At 42.2% G+C, this 26,607-nt stretch overlaps 1 protein-coding gene across 1 annotated transcript; it reads right to left on the bottom strand.

Annotated features, from left to right (window-relative positions):
* Positions 1-119: 119 nt before the first annotated feature.
* Positions 120-26,399, bottom strand: LOC125238884 (mediator of RNA polymerase II transcription subunit 16). The gene is made up of 21 exons (XM_048146360.1): positions 26,220-26,399; positions 25,901-26,078; positions 25,405-25,537; positions 24,265-24,391; positions 23,073-23,224; positions 18,440-18,580; positions 17,814-17,930; positions 17,120-17,187; positions 16,027-16,164; positions 15,411-15,503; positions 14,643-14,760; positions 13,837-13,957; positions 13,221-13,307; positions 12,169-12,322; positions 6,387-6,523; positions 4,864-5,009; positions 3,852-3,955; positions 3,081-3,184; positions 1,570-1,704; positions 467-545; positions 120-175 (listed from the first exon to the last, which is right to left on the bottom strand). Exons 1-20 carry the CDS (start codon positions 26,279-26,281, stop codon positions 509-511), a joined length of 2,352 nt encoding a protein of 783 aa, XP_048002317.1. The 5' UTR covers positions 26,282-26,399; the 3' UTR covers positions 120-175; positions 467-508.
* Between the last annotated feature and the right edge of the window lie 208 nt (positions 26,400-26,607).

Genomic DNA, 26,607 nt, shown 5'->3' with positions numbered 1-26,607 from the left:
AGATACTTTAGAAAGTATTTGCATAGTATTTACCAGCGGTTGGAAAAACACAATGGGAAACCTAAAACCGAATAACAAATAAAACAAATATCACATTTGATTAAAATATCTAAAATTGATTTTATTTTGGTAAATTCATTATTTTAATTACAATTACCTATAAAACTAAATTCATCATTCATTCGAAGTCAGAATTGAACAAACGTAGTGACACTGTGAGTGTAGTGTGTTTGGACAGACCATCGAGTGTGAACGCGACCAGTGGTAACGCTGAAAGTGAACGCAGCCGACGCGCGCGAAGGAGGGTAGATCGCGCGCTGTCTATACAACTTTAACATCCACCCGCCTTTGTCAGTTTTTCCGTGATCATGATGCATGCAACTGCGTCGAAATATCGGGAGCTCGACAAAAGTCAAAAAGGTAATCACGGTCTATATCCCGGTCAATATAAGTGTAATAAATTCATGAACTTAAAATAAACTTAAATAATGAATATTCAGCATGTCGTTTAGTAATTTGAGACCAGAGTCCATTTACCGCCGCACCTGAAACAAAGAAACATAAAATTAGTCAAGAGTTGATTTGGATGCTGATACGCAATAATGGGTTATCTTGTCCCACATGAATTTTGCAATAAAATGTCAAGTTTAATGGTAAAATTTTTGAGTTGACATCTTATTGCAAAATCTAACTAAATACACAGGTCACATAGACGACTTTAAAACCTTGTCGGACGAAGCAGTAGCGTACCTGGCAACGGCAAAAATTTAATTTAATTTAAGTCTCCATTCTACAATTGTAATCCAGTGACGTTGAGTGTATATATGCCATACGATAAATAAAAAAAATAAATAAATAAATTGCAAAATCCATGTGGGATGACACATTATTGCGTATCAGCATCCATTTGTTCTACCAAACGTCTTGAAGCGGCCAGCAAGGTCAAGCTGACACTAAGTGTAAGCTTGACCTTGCTGACTGTAAGTCTTACAGGCGACCTCTGGAATCGATCTTTCGATTATTAATTCCAACTTTACCGATTCAGCCGTCAAGACCGAAGATTTGTAATACTCAAGTATCTATATTGAGCGACTATTTTCACCATATTATGAGTAATTGGGACTCTAGCGAGCGATATCTATTGTATGACGTACGATGATACAGAAAATTTGCTTACGGTTGTAAAATAATTAATTAGGTACCTAAGAACCCGCTGCAATAAGTTTTTTGTTTATTCATAATTAAAATAATTAGCTATAATTAAAATAATTAGTGAATAATTAAAAAGAAATTACCAATTTAGTTCTCGTTTTTGTTTGAAACACAAGAACTATTTTAGCTCAAGCATTTGTATAAATCTGCCCTTATAAAATTCTGTCTTTAAGAATAGCCAGTGTAGAATTATGTTTTTCAAAATAAATTTGTTGTATTTGTATCTACCGTACGAGAGTTGTACTTTTTAAACGTATCTTTCTACTAACCAATTTATTGTGACTTAGTAATTTTTCTAATAGCAAAGTTTGCAGTCGTTTCTGGTCATTAAGATAGAATTAGATGAGCGTCGGTCACCTGCAGGCGGGCAGGAAGCGCGCGTCGTACGCCCGCGCCAGCGCCGCCCGCGCCGCCCGCGCCGCCGCCAGCGCGCGCGCGCCGCACCGCGCGCATGCGCGCCACGACCCCGCGCCCGGGCCCAGGTACATGTACCTGCGAACATTCACATCTTCACAACACCCCCGACACGGTGGCCCGATTTTCATCAAACGTGGCTAAAATAACAGACTCCCGACTGATTCGACTTCCAAACAATAAAAACTAAATCTAAATCGGTTCATCCGTTCGATCGAGCTATGTACAGTCGATCAAAAATGTGGTTCACCACCCTACGGTTGAGGTTCGTTTGAACGTCACGAGACGACAAGGTCGATTTCCCATTGCAATAATATTATGTCAGTGACAATTAAAAAAACTTGTATGGCACTCTAATACCCACCATCAACCTCGATCGTCAAGAGCGGCCGTACTACGGGTACCCAGACACAGTTCTGCTGATTTTAGGGGGAGTTTTCGGTACCGTGCAAGTAAATGCTGGAACAATATTCCTCCACCCATTCGTCGTTTAAGAACCAAACTAAATTTCAAGCATAAGTATCGATTACACCTTTTAAAGGAGCAAAAAGAAAAACTCCTCTTTCTTTTTAAATGTATATATATATATATATATCTTCGTTTTGGTTGCATTGCTTACTTCTGCCACTATGTTTTTAAAATACAGATAACACTATTGAAAAATTTATATATTTGCTGCGACTGTCATACAGATACATACACATAGACTTGCTCACACTAACACAACATGTACACCGACACTTACATGAACGTACTTATAATAAAGCGTTGCACAAACTTTTATAAAAGGTTCTGGCAGAATATCAGCGATGTGGCTTGCCATGGGCTTGCCGCATCATCATGCTGAGCCAGCGCCAATTCTCTGCCACGACACATGGTCGTATCATTATTAGTTTAGATTTTTTAGAATAGATTGTTTTTTCTTAATTTTAAGTTGCATGTACTTAATTGTTTTGTAATTTAAACCATGTATGTTGTGGAAATGAATAAAGTTTTTATCTATCTATCTATCTATCTAATTGTTCTGTCTATATATGATACTTACGTCACGCCATGTGTCAAGTCAACCTTAGCGATCGTTAGAGCTCACAGAAACTTTTGTCAAAACTGGCAGACCACTTTCTTGGCCCACTGTACTATACCACAGACGGACACGTACACGGATAGACAGACGCGTTAAACTTATAACACCCCGTTGTTTTTGCGTCTGGGGTTAAAAAAGGGACGCTAGTTATTAAAGCATAACGACCCCGCTTATTTGTTAATTGGGGTTGTTTTGTAAAATCAAAGTTTCTTGCATTCACAATTTTACATACTGACAAAAGCTAAGGTACAAGATCCACTTATGTTTCAATATGAAATTACATCAATAAACGACTGTCAGCACCTGTGAAATGATTACAAAATACAAATTAAAAATAGTTAAAATAAAGAAAAGTACATATTACACGCACCTTATACAATCCATCCCCAGTGACGGCATCACTTCGCACATTGTGCCGTAGTTCGGTGGCTCGGGTGCGTATCTCAAACCTTCAGGCTCTATTCCATACTCGAACTGTAGTGAAAAATGTAAATGTAAAGTTTTTTTTTTAAACATAATTCAACACTGGTCCAACGACGTTTTTTATATACATATAACATTTTAAAAAATCCGTTATCATATAAATAAAACACTGCTTTCACCATCTCGCCGTTTCTTATTTTTAATTTACATCAATACATAAAATAAACTGCCATGAAAATAAATGTCACTTAAAAATAATCTAATAAAAATCGACAAAATCGATCGACTTAGTCATAACAGCGGACATCACATCACTAAAATGTTCGACTGCGATTTGACATGACTGACAGGTTAACTTTTTAGGCTCCCCACAGACAGTCTTAAAAATTCATAATCTTAAAAAAAACTTGTATGCAATCTGACAGTTCAGATCTGTCAGTGTCTTGTCAGTGTCAGTTTGAACTGTCAGATTGCATACAAGTTTTTTTTAAGATTATGAATTTTTAAGACTGTCTGTGGGGAGCCTTACTCGGCATAGAAAAAAAGAGTAATGCGTTCGAAATCAAGCATCTTTTAAAGACCAATTAAAATTTTTTTTTGGGTTTAATTACAACACAATGTGTAAAATGCACTACTATAGTACAGTAACTTACTTTATTTGCACATTGGCACCGAGTTGCTAACTTGGCTTAGTCTCACTATACATATAGTTACATACATAATGTGGCCACGGTTTGCCATGTGGGGCGGAGACTGTACAGCGAGGCAGGGATTCCCAGATCCGTGGGGTCGTCAGCTGCAGACATAGGGTTGCACATTCCTCTGTAAAATGGTAAAATTAATTATTTGACGATATAAACTTGATATTATAACACAAATGTTATTAGATTTTTTCATTCATTTATTTCTTTAACAATAAATTATTGTGTTAGAAAAATGTTACAAACTAATACATGCAATTTTAAATTCTAAAATAAAAGCGGAACATGTCAATAATTAAGATTTAAAAAGTTAAATAAAATAATAAATAAATCAGCTTAATCTGTACAAGTAAATATCTCATCAATGCTGTAGAAGCACCTTTTGTGTATTATGTGTCTTGATTTTTGTACGAAACGAGTAAGAAGTGCCACGTTAGAAGGTCAACTAAATATTGCCACCAAAAAGGCGGTAAAAAATTAAAAATAGGGTTTTTTTGGCCGATCGTTTTCTTAAAACGCGGGCCTTCATAAATGCCAGCCATAACGTGAAAATGTAGGGGTGAAGGTTTAATTCCGTAGAAAATTAGAATTTCGTGTCATCCACACTAATATCATAAATGGGAATGTGTGTACGTGTTTATCAATTTCCGCTACCTTAAGGTTGTCTGGAAGAAATCGCTCTTTAGCGATAAGACCGCCTGTTGTTTACCTTTGTTCGTGTTTCTTCCTTGTTTTGTATTGTTGTATTTTATCAAGGTGTGCAATAAAGAGTATTGTATTGTGTATTGTATTGTACGTCTGTTTGTTTCTCCGTCTTTCACGGCAAAACGGAGCGACGAATTGTCGGGATTTTTGTAAGCGGAGATAGTCGAAGGGATGGAATGTGACATAGGCTACTTTTTGTCTCTCTCTAACGCGACTAAAGCCGCGGGCGAAAGCTAGCAACTCATAATTTAGTGTCAACATTTGTTTGACCGTGTAAACCTGATGAAGACGGAGAGTGGTTTACGGCAGAACAACGTGAGTCACCTCGGACCTCCTTGGTGTTGTGGAGCGCCAGCCTGGCCAGCGCGCGCGACAGCGGCTCGCCGGCGGCGGCGCGGCCCGCGGCGCGCGCCCCCACCACCAGCTTGCGCAGCAGCGCCAGCGCCGTGCCCTCCGTCCACGTCTCGTACCTCCGTCACGTGGACAAACGACTCATTTCAATCATTCACGGTCAATTATATCTCAATAAGAGTTTTGAATGATTCACGGTTATTTTCATTAGACTTATATATTGACCGGGATATAGACCGTGATTACCTTTTTGATACCGACGCGCGCGAAGGAGGGTAGATCGCGCGCTGTCTATACAACTTTAACATCCACCCGCCTTCGTCAGTTTTCCGTGATCATGATGCATGCAACTGCGTCGAAATATCGGGAGCTCGACAAAAATCAAAAAGGTAATCACGGTCTATATCCCGGTCAATATGAGTCCAATTAAATCTCACTCCCCTACTGAAATAGTACATTACGATACGAGTGCGTAAAAAAGGAAGTTCGAAACGAGTGGCGATAAACTAAAACACGTCCGTTGGGAGTGTTTTAAATCGACACGAGTTACGAATTTCCTTTTCGCACGTGTATCGTACGACGTTTTTCAGTACAGATGAGCCTCCGAAGTTTCGACCTGGCATATAATGAACCGCTTCTCGCACTAATGCGTAATAAAAACACCATCTGTACTGTAAAATTATATTTGGCACGATTCACCTTTCGCATAATCCGTTATGACATTATAAAAATCTTCAACATATTAAAACTTAAAATAGATTTCATATACAAAGAAAAAGTGACCGAAGGCCTCCAAGTGTTCAAAGTTGGATTCGAACCGGAGTCCTCCGTTATCGCGACGGATGCCTCAAACCGCTCGGCCATTCGGACACGGTGGCGAGGGTCGAAATTTTCAAGTATATGACACAATTACCAATAATTAACACGCAATTGAAAAGGCGCAACGCAGGTCAACCAAGATGGTTTATGGACTACGTAATAAGCCCTACAATCAAAGGCTTGCCAGCCTTGGTTTGACAAGCCTGGAGGAAAGGAAACAGCGTGGTGACCACATCGAAACATTCAAGATCATACGTGACTATTATGACTTACCTGAACTTAAGGACCTGTTTATTATGAGTTATGAGTAAGAATCAGCTTGATAATTACTCGCGTTCCCAGCACAAGCAATCCTAGGAAGCACTTCCTATCAAACCGTGTCGTACGCGAGTGGAATAAACTACCAGAAACAGTGATAAGTGCTCCCTCAGTGAACAGTTTCAAAACAGACTTGATAAACATTTAAAACTAAAATATAAACAGTAACTTAAAAACAAGTGCAGTGATATACATGCATCAGCTGCTAGTGTATCAAATAATATAATAATAATTAATTAATTAATTGTGTGTTAATTGTGGTGTGTCTAGTAAAAAATACAAATTAAATTATTTTTTATAAGGATAAATTAATTTGTTCTAAGAATATTAAAACTTTGTAAATCATTTATTAATCTTACGGATGTGTGTGTCCTGTCGCAGCGTGTTGTAGATGCGTGGTCGCGATGTCGACGCACTGTTGCAGAATGCGTCGGAGCGGCGTGAGAGCGACGGCGTCGCTTGACAGTTCCGCTTTCGCTTCTAGTGTAACTAATGCCTGAAAATGTGGAATAAAAATATTTGTTTGTCCGTCTTTCACGGCAAAACCGAGCGACGAATTGACGTGATATTGTGTGTGTTAGTGGAGATGTGATTTAGTGGAGATATTTAGTTAAAGAGATGGAAAGTGACATTAGCTACTCTTTGTCTTTTTATAACTCCCCACTTCCCTAAAATGGGGCGTGGAAGTTTATATGGAGGGTTCCGCAATATTCGAATTTAACGCGAAAAAGCTAGTAGTTTATAAAAGTGTCGTGTGTCACTAGTGTCGGAGATGTGTCGCTATTGTCCGAGATATGTCGCCAGTGTCCAAAGTGTGTCGTCAACTCGTCATTGACCGAGGTCTGTCCTTGTGTAGGCATTAGTTTGCTAGTAATCAAGGACCATTTAATACTAGACTGATATAGCCCATACAAAAAAGCGTACCCCTGAAAAAAGCTTAGTTTTTGCTTTAAAACTAGATGGCGTTGTTTCGTAACCCGGGAGTGGAAAAAAACATATTTTCACCCATATTTTTACTTGTTTTTATATTATACTATGAATAACTATCAAAAAACTTTATTTTAATATCAAAATATTGGCTCAAAACACAATTTTTACAAATTATATTTTTTGGTCGGCCTCGACGTAGTTGTGATCGCTTCGCTGGCTAAGTTTGTTCGCATGTTGTCTAATTATTGCCAAATAAAATGACTAGATGACGTTGGTGGACTAGGAAAATGTCACATCCGTTTCGTTGTTCATTAATATAATATACTTAGTGATAATAAACCTATATGTTGAGCTCAAATACGTTCAACAAAACGCAATCATTGTGCCAACAGATGTGACATCCATGTCACATCACAAATGTCATTGTATGATTTATTGAATATTCATAATATGGATATTAAATATTTTAGAATCGCAGCAGCAATGCGAGTAGAGATACAGAATTAATAACTGTATAAATTAATAATTGTATGACCAATGACCTCATACATAAATTTACCAGTTTAGGTGACAGAAGGCGAATCCAATTTGTAAACATTAAATGTGCTAAGGAAAATAATCTTTCCGATTTTCAACGGTTTCGACTGCGCCCATCATGCATCTCAATTATCCAGAAAGTTCATTCGAAGATCATTTTGCTTATAATAATCTGAGTAATCACAGTGAACGGTTTGACAGTATTTCAGCTAACATGTAGAGAGACTTGCTAGCTTCGTCGGTCAGGCTTCATCTTGGACAGAACGCGGATAGTTCAGCGTTTCTTGTATGTCACTCCGAGCACCCTAACCATCGGCAGCGTAGGCCATGCACTGGCCGACTAGGTGTGGCACTTTGGATTACGTTTTTATAATAAATTAATGATAGATTGTATTGTTTTGGTAATATATTTTCTATTCTTATACTACTCGTTTGGTACTCGTATAAACCTAAACTGAGATAATAAATGAATAAAAAGAAATAATTAGTGAAACTCGGACAAGTAATAATTAATGAGACTATGCGTTTTCACATTATCCGATCCGATATCGGATGTAGGACTGATACCCCATACATTACAGGCGCTATCTTGGATTTTTTCCATTTAAATCCTTCCGACATCCGATATCGGATCGGATAATGTGAAAACGGACTAAGACAATAGATACTTGGTTAGTGTTATATATGCCTATGTATATCCCACCAAAAACATTCTGTAAAAAATAGCCGTCTCGATGGAACTGCTTGTTTATCTCTATAAAGTAATGAAATCTACATAAAGTTCCTTACTGCGATTTCTTTATTATTATAGTTAACTAGCCTTTTCCCGCGGCTTCGCTCGCGTTAAATTCGAAAATCTCTCCACAAACTTCCATCCTCCATTCTAAGGAAGTGGGAGGATATAAAAAGAGACAAAAAGTAGCCTATGTCACTTTCCATCCCTTCAACTATCTCCACTTAAAAAATCACGTCAATACGTCGCTCCGTTTTGCCGTGAAAGATGGACAAACAAACAAACAGACACACACACTTTCCCATTTATAATATTAGTATGGATGTTGTGTGACTTGGCCGTTGAAGTGTAGCGGTGCTGGCGACAGATTGGTGCAATGGTGTCATGGAGCACCTGGTTATAAACTTCTTTATACCCTTGTGTATAAACAAGTTTATAAGTTTCATATTCGATGGTCCGAGCTAAGGTTCGTAAAGCCATGAAGCCAAGCTGATAATTATTGACGCTAAACGCCGATCGAAACGCAGTCTGAAGTGGGTGATAGACGTACAATACGAGCAAGTATGCGTACTTATGGCTCGACGACCTTTTTCGATTGTGTGTCACCGTAAGTACGCGTAAAAACCGCCGCGCATAGTAGTCGACCATCCAACGCGTACTTACTCGTACGCCTATCACCCACTTGACGTCACGCCAACACTTTATGGAAAAAGCGGGTTTTCGACAACTACCAATAAGATTTTAGACATTAAAAAATCTTCAATAATACTCAACTGTTTCGGTCGCACTCGTTCAAATATAGGATAGGATTGGTGTGAGCGAGACGGTCAGGAGATTGATTGTCAACATGATATCTATCATAAACACCGTTCGAAATGGCCTCATTAAAATCTAAATTTTAAATATATTGAAAGTAATATTACTAATCATTGACGTCACGCTCAAAATGAAAGAGATAGAAAATTTGACAGTATGGTACTCTTTTGCATGATTGTCATAATTCAAAATAAGAACGATGGCTTGCGTTGTAAACAGGGCCTGAAACATGACACGGGCCCCTTAGTAGAGCGGCGAGAGGGTCTCGGAAAAAGTTGATGTGACTGGAGAGTATACTGCTGACAAGTGGTATCGTTGTGATCGGTAGACTTTACTGAGTACGAAATAATAACTTGTCACATTCTCAGACTGTGGGGGGGTTAACTATGACGTCACAAAGATCGCGGTCCCGGGTTTCAATTTTTTGCCAATTTGTCTAGAACCCCTTATCCAATTTTGAAAAATGAGGTGTCGATTGAAAGCGTATAACATGCTGATTAAGATTTATTATATGTGAAAAGTATAGTTTTGTTAGTTATTTTTTAATTAATAATAATGCAAAAAATACTTTTTTTTTACTCTCTTTTTTGATTTTTGTGACTCAAAAAGGCAATGAAAACGGCCACTTAGCTAAAAAATATGTTATATAAATCATTTAACTACATTATTAAGCTATCTGTTGCTTTTTAAATTTCTACGATCGGATAATAAATAAGCAAACTACAACCACATACCCGTAGGCGGGGAGTACCGCTTGACACGCGTTCCCATACATTCGGCGTCTACCAAATTACACCTCGCGCAAAATTCGTTTCAAGCAGATATACCTCTAATCTTATTCATCGTAACCTATCAATATTGGTATCATTTGAAAGTACAATTAAAGTACTTTAAAAAACAATGTCAATCATTTTCTTAAAATCAATAATCGCCAGTCTGCGGTGGTTACAAAGGAAAAAAGTGGGTATGCAATTTGACTGGTTTCCTAGGTGATACCCTAGACGAGTTTAAAAGGGGAGGTAAAGGTGACATATGGGTTGTTCTCTGGCCTAAAAGCTATACAGAGGGTCAGGGGAGAAAAAAACTAGGGTTTAAGTTTAGTTTTAAGTTGTTTTTTCTTTTATTTGTTGATTTTATTGTGTTTAATTTTTTTGTAGGTAATTTTATCAAGGATACACTTTGGTTTCTTTTGCTGAAAATTCCCTTTTTAGGGTTCCGTAGTCAACTAGGAACCCTTATAGTTTCGCCATGTCTGTCTGTCCGTCCGTCCGTCCGTCCGTCCGTCCGCGGATAATCTCAGTAACCGTTAGCACTAGAAAGCTGAAATTTGGTACTAATATGTGTATCAATCACGCCAACAAAGTGCAAAAATAAAAAATGGAAAAAAATGTTTTATTAGGGTACCCCCCCTACATGTAAAGTGGGGGCTGATATTTTTTTTCTTTCTAACCCCAACGTGTGATATATCGTTGGATAGGGATTTGAAAATGAATAAGGGTTTACTAAGATCGTTTTTTGATAGTATTAATATTTTCGGAAATAATCGCTCCTAAAGGAAAAAAAGTGCGTCCCCCCCCCCCTCTAACTTTTGAACCATATGTTAAAAAAATATGAAAAAAATCGTAAATGTAGAACTTTATAAAGACTTTCTAGGAAAATTGTTTTGAACTTGATAGGTTCAGTAGTTTTTGAGAAAAATACGGAAAACTACGGAACCCTACACTGAGCGTGGCCCGACACGCTCTTGGCCGGTTTTTTATGAGAAATGTTATGAATTTCATGGCATTTTCCGATAGACTAAAATTAACTTTCAAACAAGGCCACATAGTCATACTGATACATAGTCATACCCTTAATATTATATAAGTAAAAGTATGACTATGTGGCCTTATTTGAAAGTTAATTTTAGTCTTTATCGGAAAAAGCCATAAAATTCATAACATTTCTCATAAAAAAGGCAACTTTTAGCAAAAGAAACCAACGTGTATCCTTGATAAAATTACAAAAAAATTAAACACAATAAAATCAACAAATAAAGGAAAAAATAACTTAAAACTAAACTTAAACCCTAGTTTTTCTCCCCTGACCCTCTGTGTAGCTTTTAGGCCAGAGAAAAACCCATATGTCACCCTTACCTCCCCTTTTAAACTCGTCTAGGGTATCAAACCTAGGAAACCAGTCAAATTGCATACCCACTTTTTTCCTTTGTAACCACCACAGACTGGCGATTATTGATTTAAAAAAAATGATTGACATTGTTTTTTAAAGTACTTTAATTCTGCTTTCAAATGATATCAATATTGATAGGTTACGATGAATAAGATTAGAGGTATATCTGCTTGAAACGAATTTTGCGCGAGGTATAATTTGGTAGACGCCGAATGTATGGGAACGCGTGTCAAGCGGTACTCCCCGCCTACAGGTATGTGGTTGTAGTTTGCTCATTTATTATCCGATCGTAGAAATTCTAAAAGCAACAGATAGCTTAATAATGTAGTTAAATGATTTATATAACATATTTTTTAGCTAAGTGGCCGTTTTCATTGCCTTTTTGAGTCACAAAAATCAAAAAAGAGTTTAAAAAAAAAGTATTTTTTGCATTATTATTAATTAAAAAATAACTAACAAAACTATACTTTTCACATATAATAAATCTTAATCAGCATGTTATACGCTTTCAATCGACACCTCATTTTTCAAAATTGGATAAGGGGTTCTAGACAAATTGGCAAAAAATTGAAACCCGGGACCGCGATCTTTGTGACGTCATAGTTAACCCCCCCACAGTCTGAGAATGTGACAAGTCATTATTTCGTACTCAGTAAAGTCTACCGACCACAACGATACCACTTGTCAGCAGTATACTCTCCAGTCACATCAACTTCAAAACTAGACGACTTTTTTCAATTCCACCGCCTTACTACCTAGCGTCATCTATATACTTTTCACTGTATCACTTGTAATGCCGTTGAACAACCGCGTGCGTATTTAAAAAAAAAACGACATTTGTATTCAAATGACACTCTTAGTCACATCTAGTGACATATATTTACGGCTGCCAACGAGGTACGGTATTTAATATGGACTCTGCTGGTCCTTTATAATCGTCCTTGCTAGTAATGTACCTTGTCGTGTTCGTGTTCTAACAGTGCGTCTAGTCGCACGTCGTCGTGTCGCCTGTCGTCTCCTCTTAAAGCCGCCGCCAGCGCCGCCCACGCGCCGGCGAGAGTCATCAGCTGCGTCAGTGATGATACCGCGCCTTGGGCTGTTGGTATTACCCTGAAGAGAAAAATATGTACATACATGCAGGGTGAAATAAAAAGCCCTACCATAATGAACAACTTTTATCAGGGGACCACAGACCAACCCCTATAGACATCCATTACAAGACGACTCGCGGTCGCCAGCCTTCCTAGTATTTGCACTGATATAAGCGCGGGCGCTCGCCGTGCCCGATCAGTATCGACCAAGTAACAGACCCGAAAGCAGCGCGTGTTTTTCGCACAAAAAAATTGGAAAAGGGTATTTTGATGCCTTAAAGATGTCCACCTGTAGTGTGAAATGGTGTGGAAAGGTAACAAGAAGCTCAAATTTAAAAACAGACGGCATTACATTCCACAAATAAGTCATATTTATAATTTATTCAGAGCCGGCATAGGTCAACTTACATTGGCCACTTACGCGTCAGTAGAGGGACAGTCATACTTCTGTCCCTTTTCATCTGGCGCGACTGCCCGCCGTCCTTGAAACGGCCAATCACAGCGCGCTTAACACATTCCCCGCCCGCTCCTCGCACCCCAAACACTGGTGACTCGTATCGCGAACAAAATATACAAGATTGCTACTCTATAGGAGGTTCTCTGTGCAGGGGACCAATGCTGGAATCGCAAAAAAATTGGTTGTTCCATAGAAATTAGCGGCATCACGTCAGTCTGAATGTACCTATACTTTTTATTTCACCTTGTATGTAGACTCTTTAAAGATAATAATTCCGTGAAAAGATGAATCCAAACATCATTGCTATCAACGCAAATATGCGTTCGCTCTCGTAGAAATTAAATCCTAGGCTAGATTACGGTCCCTGACAGTGAAATCTTTAATAGCCTTTTTTGATATTTACAAACTCCCGTGTAAATTAAATATAACAGATGATTGCATACAGTGGAAATGTACTTACCTGCAAAGTCCAATGCGTAATTTGAGCCAGTTCTGATAATAGAACTGCTGGAATGCCTGCGGCTGACGTTGAAAACTCTCCGTGAACCTGTGAAATTAAATCCATTTTATTTACAACTTCGTTATAAGGTCAGTGTCGGGAAGACCGTCTACCCAGAAAGACCGTCCTAGAGAAAAGTTCGTTTTGAATTTAGTGTAAAGAATATAATGCATACAAAGGTATTCTGAGAAAGTGTCGTTTTGAATTTCGGTTATTATGAAACTAATACATTTCGGATATTGGATACATGTAATAGGCCAATGTCATTTGGACATTTTGATGTACTGAAAATTGGTATTTTTGTAATTTTAGACATTTTACTACTAATCTGTTTTAACATTGCGACATTCTAAGAACATAAAATTTGGTTGTACCGAACCGTAATCCTTCAAGTAAAACAAAAAAAATGAACGGTTATAGACACCCGATTCTGGCCTTGCCAGTGCTACAGGCGAAAGGATATATAGGTTTAAAGATTCTTTATTTCTATTTGTTCCAAAGTCAAATTATAAGTATTTTTTGTTACAGAATAAAAACTTTATCATATCGTACTCGTATCATGATGATGAAAACATACCTCTCATACACAGCATCAATGGCGTTAGGTTTTAGCGTCATGATGATGTCCCGGTAATCCAGACCTGACACCATGGCGTATTCTAGAAGCGACGTCGTATGCTGCACTAGCAATGGCGTTGCTATAACAATAAATAAACGTAGTTATTTTGATAACAGATAACCCAACTAGAAAAAAGTCATTTTGGGTACCTAAAAATTAATAGTTGACCTTAGTAAAGCCTTTGACACAGTTGTACATCGTCATTTTGAAAAAGTTGGAGATTTTCAGGTAAAATCGAAATTATAACCTCACATACCTCTAACAAAAGAACGAATAACAAAACTAAATGGAACAATATGAAATTCAAGCAACCTTAATTACAATAAATACTCGGTGTTCCACAGGGTAGTATTTTGGAACCATATTTTTTTATTATAAACCATCTTAAATTCCGGCTAATGTGTGAGCAAACTGTTTCACTTATTTGAAACTCCGGCTTATAATATCGGATATGATATTGGTGTACCACAAGGCAGCCTTTTTTCACTGGGCCTCTACGGACCTCTTACAAATTCAGGCGTGAGCCTTTCAACTTTTCGCCACAAGGGCGTCCTCGTTAGGGATTAACCCCAAACCGCTTTCACGGTGCCTTTTCCCCAATGAGCCATAAACCCGAATGTCTGCATTGGGACCTCAGTGGCTAGATTTAGCGTAGATCTATCCCGGTACTACCTCCCTGTGTAGAAACGGACTCTATATTATACGTCAAGTTGGTGTACCGCAAGGTAGTGTTTTGGGACCTGAACTATAAGAATATAACTTACAAATATCAGGTGCGGGTAGTCGATACACGTGAAGCTGTGCATGTGTGTCCACGCACACACACACACCGCCCAGCCACGACATGTCCACACACGACACTATGGCGCACGCCGCTCCTGTCTGTAAAACATCATTTATTCAAAACTCATTTTACACTTACATGATACATCAAATTCATCTGCAATAATGTACGGGGTTGTTGCCTGTGTGGTGACGGGTTAAGAATTTCACCACCCCCTTTCTTCCCGTGGGTGTCGTAGAAGGCGACTGTGGGATATGGGTTAAATTGTGGCGTAGGCGAGAGGCTGGCAACCTGTCACTGCAATGTCACAGTTTCGTTTTCTTTCAACCCCTTATTTAGCAAGAGTGGCACTGAACCTTTAGTAGTTTCATGTGTTCTGCCTACCCCTTTGTGGGATACAGGCGTGATTGTATGTATGTATGTTATATACAAACAATGCCAAAATCGTAAAAAAAACGGCCAAGAGCGTGTCGGGCCACGCTGAGTGTAGGGTTCCGTAGCTTCCCGTATTTCAAAAACTGTTCAACCTATCAAGTTCAAAATGATTTTCCTAGAAAGTCTTTATAAAGTTCTATTTTTGTGATTTTTTCATATTTTTTAAAGTTATGGTTTCAAAGTTAGGGGGGGGGGAAGGGGAAGAATTTTTTACTTTACGGTTATGCAATGGTTAGTAGTATGCAATAAGGTGAAAAAATGGATACATCTCTTTGTAGTCGACTGTACCTAATTAAATAATTTTAGTGCTTACCGCTAAAGCGCTTCCATATTTGGGTTTCTTCGGGGGCGTAGCGCCCGCCTCGAGTCCCGGCAACCCTGAGACTGTCACCGCTGTGGTGCTTATCTGGAAAAAAAAAAATACTTATTTTTGATACAAGTGAGAAAATGCAACTTTTTATGCAATTAGCTATAACATTGTGCAACTGCCTTTCATAAATATGCAACTTTATGATTATGAATAGTTAAATTAAAAACATTATGAAGGGAGAGCTGGGGTGAATAAAGGAAAACATAAAACAAGGTTTATCTACACATCAAAATCTTAGCACTAAAAAATGCGCGAAATTGAAATTGGATTCAACCTTGGCGCCTACATGGAGAATGACATAAACACTACTTTTTGTCTCTCTCTAACCCCCGACAACCCAAAAATAGGGGGTGGAAGTTTGTATGGAGCGTTCAGTAATTTTCGACAGAGCCGCGGGCAAACGCTAGTTTATGGGTGAATCAACTTTTTCTTGCCTGTTATTGCCATGGTTACGGTCCCCTGAGTCACGCTGGTTTTATGCAAAATTATGCAACTGAAATTATGCAAACATGCATGTAGTCCATGTTTGTGTGTGTGTGTAATATAACATGTTACTTACCCTATGTGTGTCGCGATGCAAGTATAGTCTGTTGGGTCCCGTCGCCGCTAGTATATGATAGGGCGCGGCCGCGTGCAGGCGGCGGGAGCAGACGTGCGCGCAGCCCTCCACGGGCAGCACTGAGATTTGTTGCCACACCTGCGTGGAAATACGTCCATGAGAAATAATTAAAAACAGTTAAAATAATACCTGCAAAAAATTGATACCTTTGTAAAATCCACACTAATACAGTGGAAACTGGATAAGTGGAACCTGGGTAAGTGGAAAACCTCTTTAAGTGGACCCCAGTTCTCGGTACCAGTCCCTTAGCAGCGAATTTATACCTCTACAAGTGGAATTTTGGGATCTCTGTGAGCGGAATCCATTTTTTCGTAAATTTCTTATTTTTACCTCTGCAACTGGAAGCAGCCGTCTCTGAAACCTCTATGAGTGGAAAAACTTGGCGTTACAAAATTTATATTTTTAATAAAGCATCACAAGGAGGGTAGTTTTCGTTAACATTATGGTTTGTGTTTTAATTTTGTATGAGATTACACCTCGTTCAGTTTGGTTTTAGCTGCGGTGCGGTGCCGTGCTGTTAGATAAGCAATGCCTAAGCACACAATCAAGTGTTTATCTCTTCGGGATAAATAAAAAAATCGGATTTTTTCAATCTGTACATCTGTATTTAACCATTATACCGGTTTCTCTTGCATAAATAAATATTTGGAGTGATTTGTTTATAAATATAATTAAGTTACTTCATAACAAAGGAAAAATATAATTTTTGTATACGAGTACCTACTGTGGATTATTTACGAGTACTACTGCTTTTTGAAGTCAGGATTACATACGTATTTTTTGTTAATTCATATCTACATACATGTGTGTGTGTGTACATGCATATTTCGATAAAAGGTGCAAACGTGACCTCTATATAAGCAATATTACTAGCACCCACAACCTCTGTTAGCGGGAGCCTCTGTAGGTGAGAAAACGTTTTATTTGAACCAAAGTGGAAAGTTGGATAAATGGAAAACCTGAATAAGCGAAACTAAACAGCTGGTCCCTTGCGATTCCGCTTATAAAGTTTCCACTGTTATGGGCAACTCACCACTGTGTTGAAACAGTCAGACCCCGGTTTTTGTCCACCTCCAGGAGTTGTGCTTCCTTGTAACGGACCTAAAATAAAAACTTATCAGTTACATTATTTTAATTATTTCATCTCTATCATTGTTGTACAAGGTTACATAGTGTTGTAAATAGTACGTACATTGAGATGAATAATAATGTGTAAATCAACTTTTTTATGCCTGTTATTGCCATGGTTACGGTCCCCTGAGTCACGCTGGTTTTATGCAAAATTATGCTACTTAAACCACAGTATAATAAAGAGTACTATCGTATAGTATGGCCACTCCCGCTCCCCGCTGAAAGCGCCGCCCACCCCCTCTCGGTTACCTCACAGTTACCACCTGTCAATAACACGAACTATTGACCTGTCATATCTCTCATACAAGCATAGTACGCGTTCACCTACACGAGCTTAGACTGTGTGCTAGGAACGCGCCTCTTTCATATATTTGATCGCCAGTGTGAGGTGTGCTTAAACATGCATTTTTCTGGTGTTAACAAGCCCTTTCCTTAATTTGCCACCTACAAACATGGACTACACGCATGCTTGCACAATTTCAGTAGCATAATTTTGCATAAAACTAGCGTGACTCAGGGGACCGTAACCAATGGTAATAAATAACAGGCAAGAAAAAGTTGATTCACCCTATGTAAATAAAGTGTCAAAAGAGTACCCTTAGACAGTAGTTTATGCACGGGGTGTGCTCGCTGCGTCAGATTCCAGACTGACAGAGCGGACCCGCCGACGAGCAGAGAATCCGTGTCCTCCCGGAGACTCCAAGTCAAAGACACTGCAAAATACAAATAATCCATACTAATATTATAAACGGGAAAGTGTGTGTCTGTTTGTTTATCAGTCTTTCACGGCAAAACGGTGCGACGAATTGTCGTGATTTTTCAAGTGGAGATAGTTGAATGGATGGAGAGTGACATAGGCTACTTTTTGTCTCTTTCTAACGCGGGCAAAAACTAGTTTAAAATAAAGGACTAGTTATTTCTTCTTCCTTTTTCTTTTTGCATTTTTAATTCCTGACGAAAAAACGACGGGGTGTTATAAGTTCCACGTGTCTGTCTGTCTGTTTGTGGCATCGTAGCTCCCGAACGAATGAACTCAATCGATTAATTCGTTCGGGAGCTTTTTTTCTTTGAAAGCTGAATTAGTCGGGAGTGTTCTTAGCCATGTAATCATGTTTCATGAAAATCGGTCCACTATGTCGAGGCTTTTTGTTCAAAATTTTCATTTTGTGGTGTGGTGGAAAAAAGGCCAAAGAGTTCTATGTTTTAATTTGAAACAAGTTACCAGGAGTGTAGTCCAGATATACAGCCGGCAGAGGCTGCACTAGAAGCGCCGGCGCCTGGTGCGGCGCGCGCGACAACGTGACGGAGCAGACGGCGCAGCGCACACAGTTCACACCACCTGCTGCTACTATCAGGGTGCCATCTGGAAATAAACGAAAATGACTTGTATGATTCATGGGCCGAAGACACTCTGCCCCGTTGAGCGCCTTGCCCGGCTCTCCTCACACTAATAACTCACTCTTGTGAGCCACGCTGGCAGTAGGCACCCTGTCCCTCGCTGGCCGGAGACACTCCGCCCCGCTGAGCGCCTTGCCCGGCTCTCCTCACACTAATAACTCACTCTTGTGAGCCACGCTGGCAGTAGGCACCCTGTCCCTCGCTGGCCGGAGACACTCCGCCCCGCTGAGCGCCTTGCGCGGCTCTCCTCACAGTTGTAACACTAATAACTTACTCTTGTGAGCCACGCTGGCAGTAGGCACCCTGTCCCTCGCTGGCCGGAGACACTCTGCCCCGCTGAGCGCCTTGCGCGGCTCTCCTCACAGTTGTAACACTAATAACTCACTCTTGTGAGCCACGCTGGCAGTAGGCACCCTGTCCCTCGCTGGCCGGAGACACTCTGCCCCGCTGAGCGCCTTGCGCGGCTCTCCTCACAGTTGTAACACTAATAACTTACTCTTGTGAGCCACGCTGGCAGTAGGCACCCTGTCCCTCGCTGGCCGGAGACACTCTGCCCCGCTGAGCGCCTTGCGCGGCTCTCCTCACAGTTGTAACACTAATAACTCACTCTTGTGAGCCACGCTGGCAGTAGGCACCCTGTCCCTCGCTGGCCGGAGACACTCCGCCCCGCTGAGCGCCTTGCGCGGCTCTCCTCACAGTTGTAACACTAATAACTTACTCTTGTGAGCCACGCTGGCAGTAGGCACCCTGTCCCTCGCTGGCCGGAGACACTCTGCCCCGCTGAGCGCCTTGCGCGGCTCTCCTCACAGTTGTAACACTAATAACTCACTCTTGTGAGCCACGCTGGCAGTAGGCACCCTGTCCCTCGCTGGCCGGAGACACTCCGCCCCGCTGAGCGCCTTGCGCGGCTCTCCTCACACTAATAACTCACTCTTGTGAGCCACGCTGGCAGTAGGCACCCTGTCCCTCGCTGGCCGGAGACACTCTGCCCCGCTGAGCGCCTTGCGCGGCTCTCCTCACAGTTGTAACACTAATAACTCACTCTTGTGAGCCACGCTGGCAGTAGGCACCCTGTCCCTCGCTGGCCGGAGACACTCCGCCCCGCTGAGCGCCTTGCGCGGCTCTCCTCACACTAATAACTCACTCTTGTGAGCCACGCTGGCAGTAGGCACCCTGTCCCTCGCTGGCCGGAGACACTCTGCCCGCTGACACAGACCAACCCCTATAGACATCTATTACAAGACGACTCGCGGTCGCCAGCCTTCCTAGTATTTGCACTGATATAAGCGCGGGCGCTCGCCGTGCCCGATCAGTATCGACCAAGTAACAGACCCGAAAACAGCGCGTGTTTTTCGCACAAAAAAATTGGAAAAGGGTATTTTGATGCCTTAAAGATGTCCACCTGTAGTGTGAAATGGTGTGGAAAGGTAACAAGAAGCTCAAATTTAAAAACAGACGGCATTACATTCCACAAATAAGTCATATTTATAATTTATTCAGAGCCGGCATAGGTCAACTTACATTGGCCACTTACGCGTCAGTCGAGGGACAGTCATACTTCTGTCCCTTTTCATCTGGCGCGACTGCCCGCCGTCCTTGAAACGGCCAATCACAGCGCGCTTAACACATTCCCCGCCCGCTCCTCGCACCCCAAACACTGGTGACTCGTATCGCGAACCAAATATACAAGACTGCCACTCTATAGGAGGTTCTCTGTGGCCCGCTGAGCGCCTTGCCCGGCTCTCCTCCCACTAATAACTCACTCTTGTGAGCCACGCTGGCAGTAGGCACCCTGTCCCTCGCTGGCCGGAGACACTCTGCCCCGCTGAGCGTCTTGCCCGGCTCTCCTCACACTAATAACTCACTCTTGTGAGCCACGCTGGCAGTAGGCACCCTGTCCCTCGCTGGCCGGAGACACTCTGCCCCGCTGAGCGCCTTGCCCGGCTCTCCTCACACTAATAACTCACTCTTGTGAGCCACGCTGGCAGTAGGCACCCTGTCCCTCGCTGGCCGGAGACACTCTGCCCCGCTGAGCGCCTTGCCCGGCTCTCCTCACACTAATAACTCACTCTTGTGAGCCACACTGGCAGTAGGCACCCTGTCCCTCGCTGGCCGGAGACACTCTGCCCCGCTGAGCGCCTTGCCCGGCTCTCCTCACACTAATAACTCACTCTTGTGAGCCACGCTGGCAGTAGGCACCCTGTCCCTCGCTGGCCGGAGACACTCCGCCCCGCTGAGCGCCTTGCGCGGCTCTCCTCACACTAATAACTCACTCTTGTGAGCCACGCTGGCAGTAGGCACCCTGTCCCTCGCTGGCCGGAGACACTCTGCCCGCTGACACAGACCAACCCCTATAGACATCTATTACAAGACGACTCGCGGTCGCCAGCCTTCCTAGTATTTGCACTGATATAAGCGCGGGCGCTCGCCGTGCCCGATCAGTATCGACCAAGTAACAGACCCGAAAACAGCGCGTGTTTTTCGCACAAAAAAATTGGAAAAGGGTATTTTGATGCCTTAAAGATGTCCACCTGTAGTGTGAAATGGTGTGGAAAGGTAACAAGAAGCTCAAATTTAAAAACAGACGGCATTACATTCCACAAATAAGTCATATTTATAATTTATTCAGAGCCGGCATAGGTCAACTTACATTGGCCACTTACGCGTCAGTCGAGGGACAGTCATACTTCTGTCCCTTTTCATCTGGCGCGACTGCCCGCCGTCCTTGAAACGGCCAATCACAGCGCGCTTAACACATTCCCCGCCCGCTCCTCGCACCCCAAACACTGGTGACTCGTATCGCGAACCAAATATACAAGACTGCCACTCTATAGGAGGTTCTCTGTGGCCCGCTGAGCGCCTTGCCCGGCTCTCCTCCCACTAATAACTCACTCTTGTGAGCCACGCTGGCAGTAGGCACCCTGTCCCTCGCTGGCCGGAGACACTCTGCCCCGCTGAGCGTCTTGCCCGGCTCTCCTCACACTAATAACTCACTCTTGTGAGCCACGCTGGCAGTAGGCACCCTGTCCCTCGCTGGCCGGAGACACTCTGCCCCGCTGAGCGCCTTGCCCGGCTCTCCTCACACTAATAACTCACTCTTGTGAGCCACGCTGGCAGTAGGCACCCTGTCCCTCGCTGGCCGGAGACACTCTGCCCCGCTGAGCGCCTTGCCCGGCTCTCCTCACACTAATAACTCACTCTTGTGAGCCACACTGGCAGTAGGCACCCTGTCCCTCGCTGGCCGGAGACACTCTGCCCCGCTGAGCGCCTTGCCCGGCTCTCCTCACACTAATAACTCACTCTTGTGAGCCACGCTGGCAGTAGGCACCCTGTCCCTCGCTGGCCGGAGACACTCCGCCCCGCTGAGCGCCTTGCCCGGCTCTCCTCACACTAATAACTCACTCTTGTGAGCCACGCTGGCAGTAGGCATCCTGTCCCTCGCTGGCCGGAGACACTCTGCCCGCTGAGCGCCTTGCCCGGCTCTCCTCACACTAATAACTCACTCTTGTGAGCCACGCTGGCAGTAGGCACCCTGTCCCTCGCTGGCCGGAGACACTCTGCCCCGCTGAGCGCCTTGCGCGGCTCTCCTCACAGTCGTAACACTAATAACTCACTCTTGTGAGCCACGCTGGCAGTAGGCACCCTGTCCCTCGCTGGCCGGAGACACTCCGCCCCGCTGAGCGCCTTGCGCGGCTCTCCTCACAGTTGTAACACTAATAACTTACTCTTGTGAGCCACGCTGGCAGTAGGCACCCTGTCCCTCGCTGGCCGGAGACACTCTGCCCCGCTGAGCGCCTTGCCCGGCTCTCCTCACACTAATAACTCAGTCTTGTGAGCCACGCTGGCAGTAAGCACCCTGTCCCTCGCTGGCCGGAGACACTCTGCCCCGCTGAGCGCCTTGCGCGGCTCTCCTCACAGTTGTAACACTAATAACTTACTCTTGTGAGCCACGCTGGCAGTAGGCACCCTGTCCCTCGCTGGCCGGAGACACTCTGCCCCGCTGAGCGCCTTGCGCGGCTCTCCTCACAGTTGTAACACTAATAACTTACTCTTGTGAGCCACGCTGGCAGTAGGCACCCTGTCCCTCGCTGGCCGGAGACACTCTGCCCCGCTGAGCGTCTTGCCCGGCTCTCCTCACACTAATAACTCACTCTTGTGAGCCACGCTGGCAGTAGGCACCCTGTCCCTCGCTGGCCGGAGACACTCTGCCCCGCTGAGCGCCTTGCCCGGCTCTCCTCACACTAATAACTCACTCTTGTGAGCCACGCTGGCAGTAGGCACCCTGTCCCTCGCTGGCCGGAGACACTCTGCCCCGCTGAGCGCCTTGCCCGGCTCTCCTCACACTAATAACTCACTCTTGTGAGCCACGCTGGCAGTAGGCACCCTGTCCCTCGCTGGCCGGAGACACTCTGCCCCGCTGAGCGCCTTGCCCAGCTCTCCTCACACTAATAACTCACTCTTGTGAGCCACGCTGGCAGTAGGCACCCTGTCCCTCGCTGGCCGGAGACACTCTGCCCCGCTGAGCGCCTTGCCCGGCTCTCCTGAAGGCGTCAGGGCTCCGATGAGACCGGTGGCTGTGATGATGCAGGCACCTTCACACGCTATGCCACTAAAATAAGAAAACAAATTTATATACTTTACTTTATTTTTGACACCATTAAATAGGGATGACGACTACATACAAAAAATGGCATTCTATTTAGTCCGTCAGTTAGATCGTCCAAAAATACTGAACACATATTTTTCCCCTCACTAGCTCGGAAACACGTGTTTTGTCCTTCAATACCAGCGGGTAAAAACGCATTTTATCCACTAGTGGGTAAAGTAATTTGACCTTGAATAAAGTCAATTAACTGCTTTAAAATTGATAAAAGCAGGTGAATCTAGTAATAAAGACGATTTACCACCTGTGGAACTGATGGAAGCAGTGATAAACGCATTTTTTGCGTTCTAGTTTCCTCGCTATAGCGAGGGGAAAAGTTTCGTGTTACACTCGGGTGCAAATGTATTTTACTTCTCGTGTGTTAAAAAACTCGCAAGTTCAGGATTCTATTCTCGAACCACTCGCTTCGCTCGTGGTTCAACAATAGAATCCTTTCACTTGCTCGTTTTTCAATTCCACACTCGGCGTTAAAATACAACTTTGCCCCCTTGTATAACAAATAACTATTTCGCTTTTTCTAATTAATGAAAACATACAAAGATATCGAGCATCAAAGTTCCGGAGTGGGGGCTTGTGACGTCACTTCTAAGTAAAAATTGTACCTAGGCGTGACGTCACGCGAAACTTCAACGCACTGTACCGTCGTCATTTTTCGTTTACGAGAAAAAAGAAAAAAATACGTGTCTAATATTCTTTGATAATCTAACTGACGGACTAATTAGTTTTTTTTAGTCGTCTCGCCTATTGTTATGATCATCCTAGAAGGAGAAAAAGTGTGGCCATAATTGGGCAAATCAACTTTGTTGTAAAATTACACTTACAATGAACTCAAATTAAATTGCAAAAGTTTGCCTAAGCTTCATGTAAACTTTAACATATTTAAAAAAAAATTGTAAATATGCCTACTCTTGGCCACAGACTAGCCAGGCCTGAACGTGGCCTACGATAGAGTGGGCTCGACCAGAAGATGCCTGTCATCAACTCACCCAAAGCCTTTCAGTGTGGGCGTGGGCCTCAACAGCTGTAGGCGCTCCGCAGCCGGCACATCGGGTTTCTTGTCACAAGACACTCTCCGGCCGTTGTGGAAGAATGCTGCTTTTATTACATGTTCACCTGTAATGTAATGAACTGGATATTTCATGTCGTATTAATAGTAAATAGTGCTTTAGGAGTAAACTAAAAATGAAAATGGTTTAGTGTTACCATAATACCATACAATAGAGGGTTGTGTGGCTAGACTTTGGATACTTAAAGGTGGGTCCGCTGCAACGTGTTTTTGTGCCTTTCTAACACCTAACGTTTTTTCCATTTGTCGCGGCAAACATGTTTTGAGTGTTTTGCTAACAAAAACGCTTTAGCCACGCCCTTTTATGTTAGAAAAACATGTTAAGTGTTAGAAAAGCACAAAAACATGTTGCAGCGGATCCGGCTTAAGTGAAAATGACGAATCAAGTTCAATCACAGATGAATCTGCTTACTATAAGGCGATTATTATAATAGGCTAGTTTCCTATACTTAAATTAAAATATTTTATGCAGTGCACGAAATAAACCACTACACAATTAGAAGAAATATATGTACAGTGGTTATGTTTAAACATAATTTCTATTTAATAAGTCAAAGAGAACATATAAAATAAATGAATTGACAGTGACGTCACTCCTCAGTATTTCATAGTAATTCCATATTAGCAAATCATTTTGACAGTTCTTAAAAACAAGCTGATCTGACTAGTAGGAAACTAGCCTATTATAAGTTTGAGAGGTCAGGCCGGACAGAGTTCATACTGGGTTGAGTGACTCAGTGATCCAAATCTTAAAATTTAATAGGGATGACGACAACATTCTGTTTAGTCTGTCAGTTAGACGGTCCAAAAATACTGAACACATATTTTTCTCTTTAATGAAAAATTACAAATATATAAAGCATCAAAGTTCCGGAGTGGGGGCTTGTGACGTCACTTCTAAGTAAAAATTGCACCTAAGCATGATGTCACGCGAAACTTCAATGCACTGTACCGGTCGGCTTTTTCGTTAATGAAAAAAAAGAAAAAATACGTGTCTAAAATTCTTTGATAATCTAACTGATGGACTAATTAGTTTTTTTAGTTGTCTCGCCTATTATACCTGGGAATGATGCAGTATAAAGGCAGCTCCACTCATTGAGCAGGAACTCCTTCATGCCGAACACGGAGACTTCACCCTCGGTTGTGGCCACCAGGAGCTGCTTGCCCTCACTGTCCCATTCAAGAGCTGAGACCTGGAGTGGAAAGGTTTCAAATGAGACTTTTAGACATAACATAATCATATTTTAAAGCAAATCTTGATATGCCCATATTAATGCACTAGTCCCACCAAACATAAGTAAGCAATGAGCTATCAGTGAGAGAAACAAACAAAAGACAGCCGCTCCAGTGTGAATAAATGAGACGCAATGATAGCACAAGCGACGGGCTAAAGAATTGTTCAGTCTCTCTTACATTTCCATGGGTGTGACATCTTTTGTTGGTATCAATGTCCAATAGCTCATGGCTTACTTGCTTTTGATGGGACCAGTGCCTAAAGCATGGAAACCTTATAGCCTAGTAAATAAAAAAATGTAGCTTAATCAAAGTATACTCACAGGATGAACAGTGCTAGTGACTTTATGACTGTCCCACGGCGTGTCGAGGTCGCACACGTACACATGCCCGCCCCAGGTGCACCCGTCGGAGTCCGAAAGCTCCGTGGGAGACGAGAACGCGATGATATTGCACGCCGATATGTTGCAAATCGGACGAACCACTTCTGGGTCTGATGACCTGGTAACACGTAGATTATTACACTTCTAAAGTTTGAAACTAATGTTTTGAAAATTTAAATCAATATTAAAACAGTTAAAAGTAGCATTTAATACGAAAAATGTGTAAAATGAGAGTATTTGTGGTAGAAAGTTTACATACGTTTCGAAGTGCGGTGGCTCGCATTTCAATGGTTTCCGGCGCATGGAGTAAATTAACTCCATTGTGATTACTTGATTTCTGTTAGTTAATCGTAAAGGAATTTCAATTCATTGGTACATAAATAAATTAAAACAATAAAATTAGTATTGAATTGGCTCCTCAAACAACCATTGCTGTCAAACAAACGTCAAAAGTCATGGCGTTGCTACCTGTCAGTTACGTTTTGTTTAGAGAAATTGGTTCTAAAGTTTCAATTTGATAATTGAATTAACAAATATTATAAACATTTGCGTAACTCAAATTTTCAAAAAGTTATTGAAAAATTATAATAGTATACAACGATTTTACTCCAATAAGTCAGTCGATATAATTACAACACAATCGACAA

This window comes from Leguminivora glycinivorella, chromosome 24 (assembly GCF_023078275.1).
Source record: "Leguminivora glycinivorella isolate SPB_JAAS2020 chromosome 24, LegGlyc_1.1, whole genome shotgun sequence".
Classification (NCBI taxonomy): domain Eukaryota; kingdom Metazoa; phylum Arthropoda; class Insecta; order Lepidoptera; family Tortricidae; genus Leguminivora; species Leguminivora glycinivorella.
This window is presented reverse-complemented; position numbering and strand designations above follow the sequence as displayed.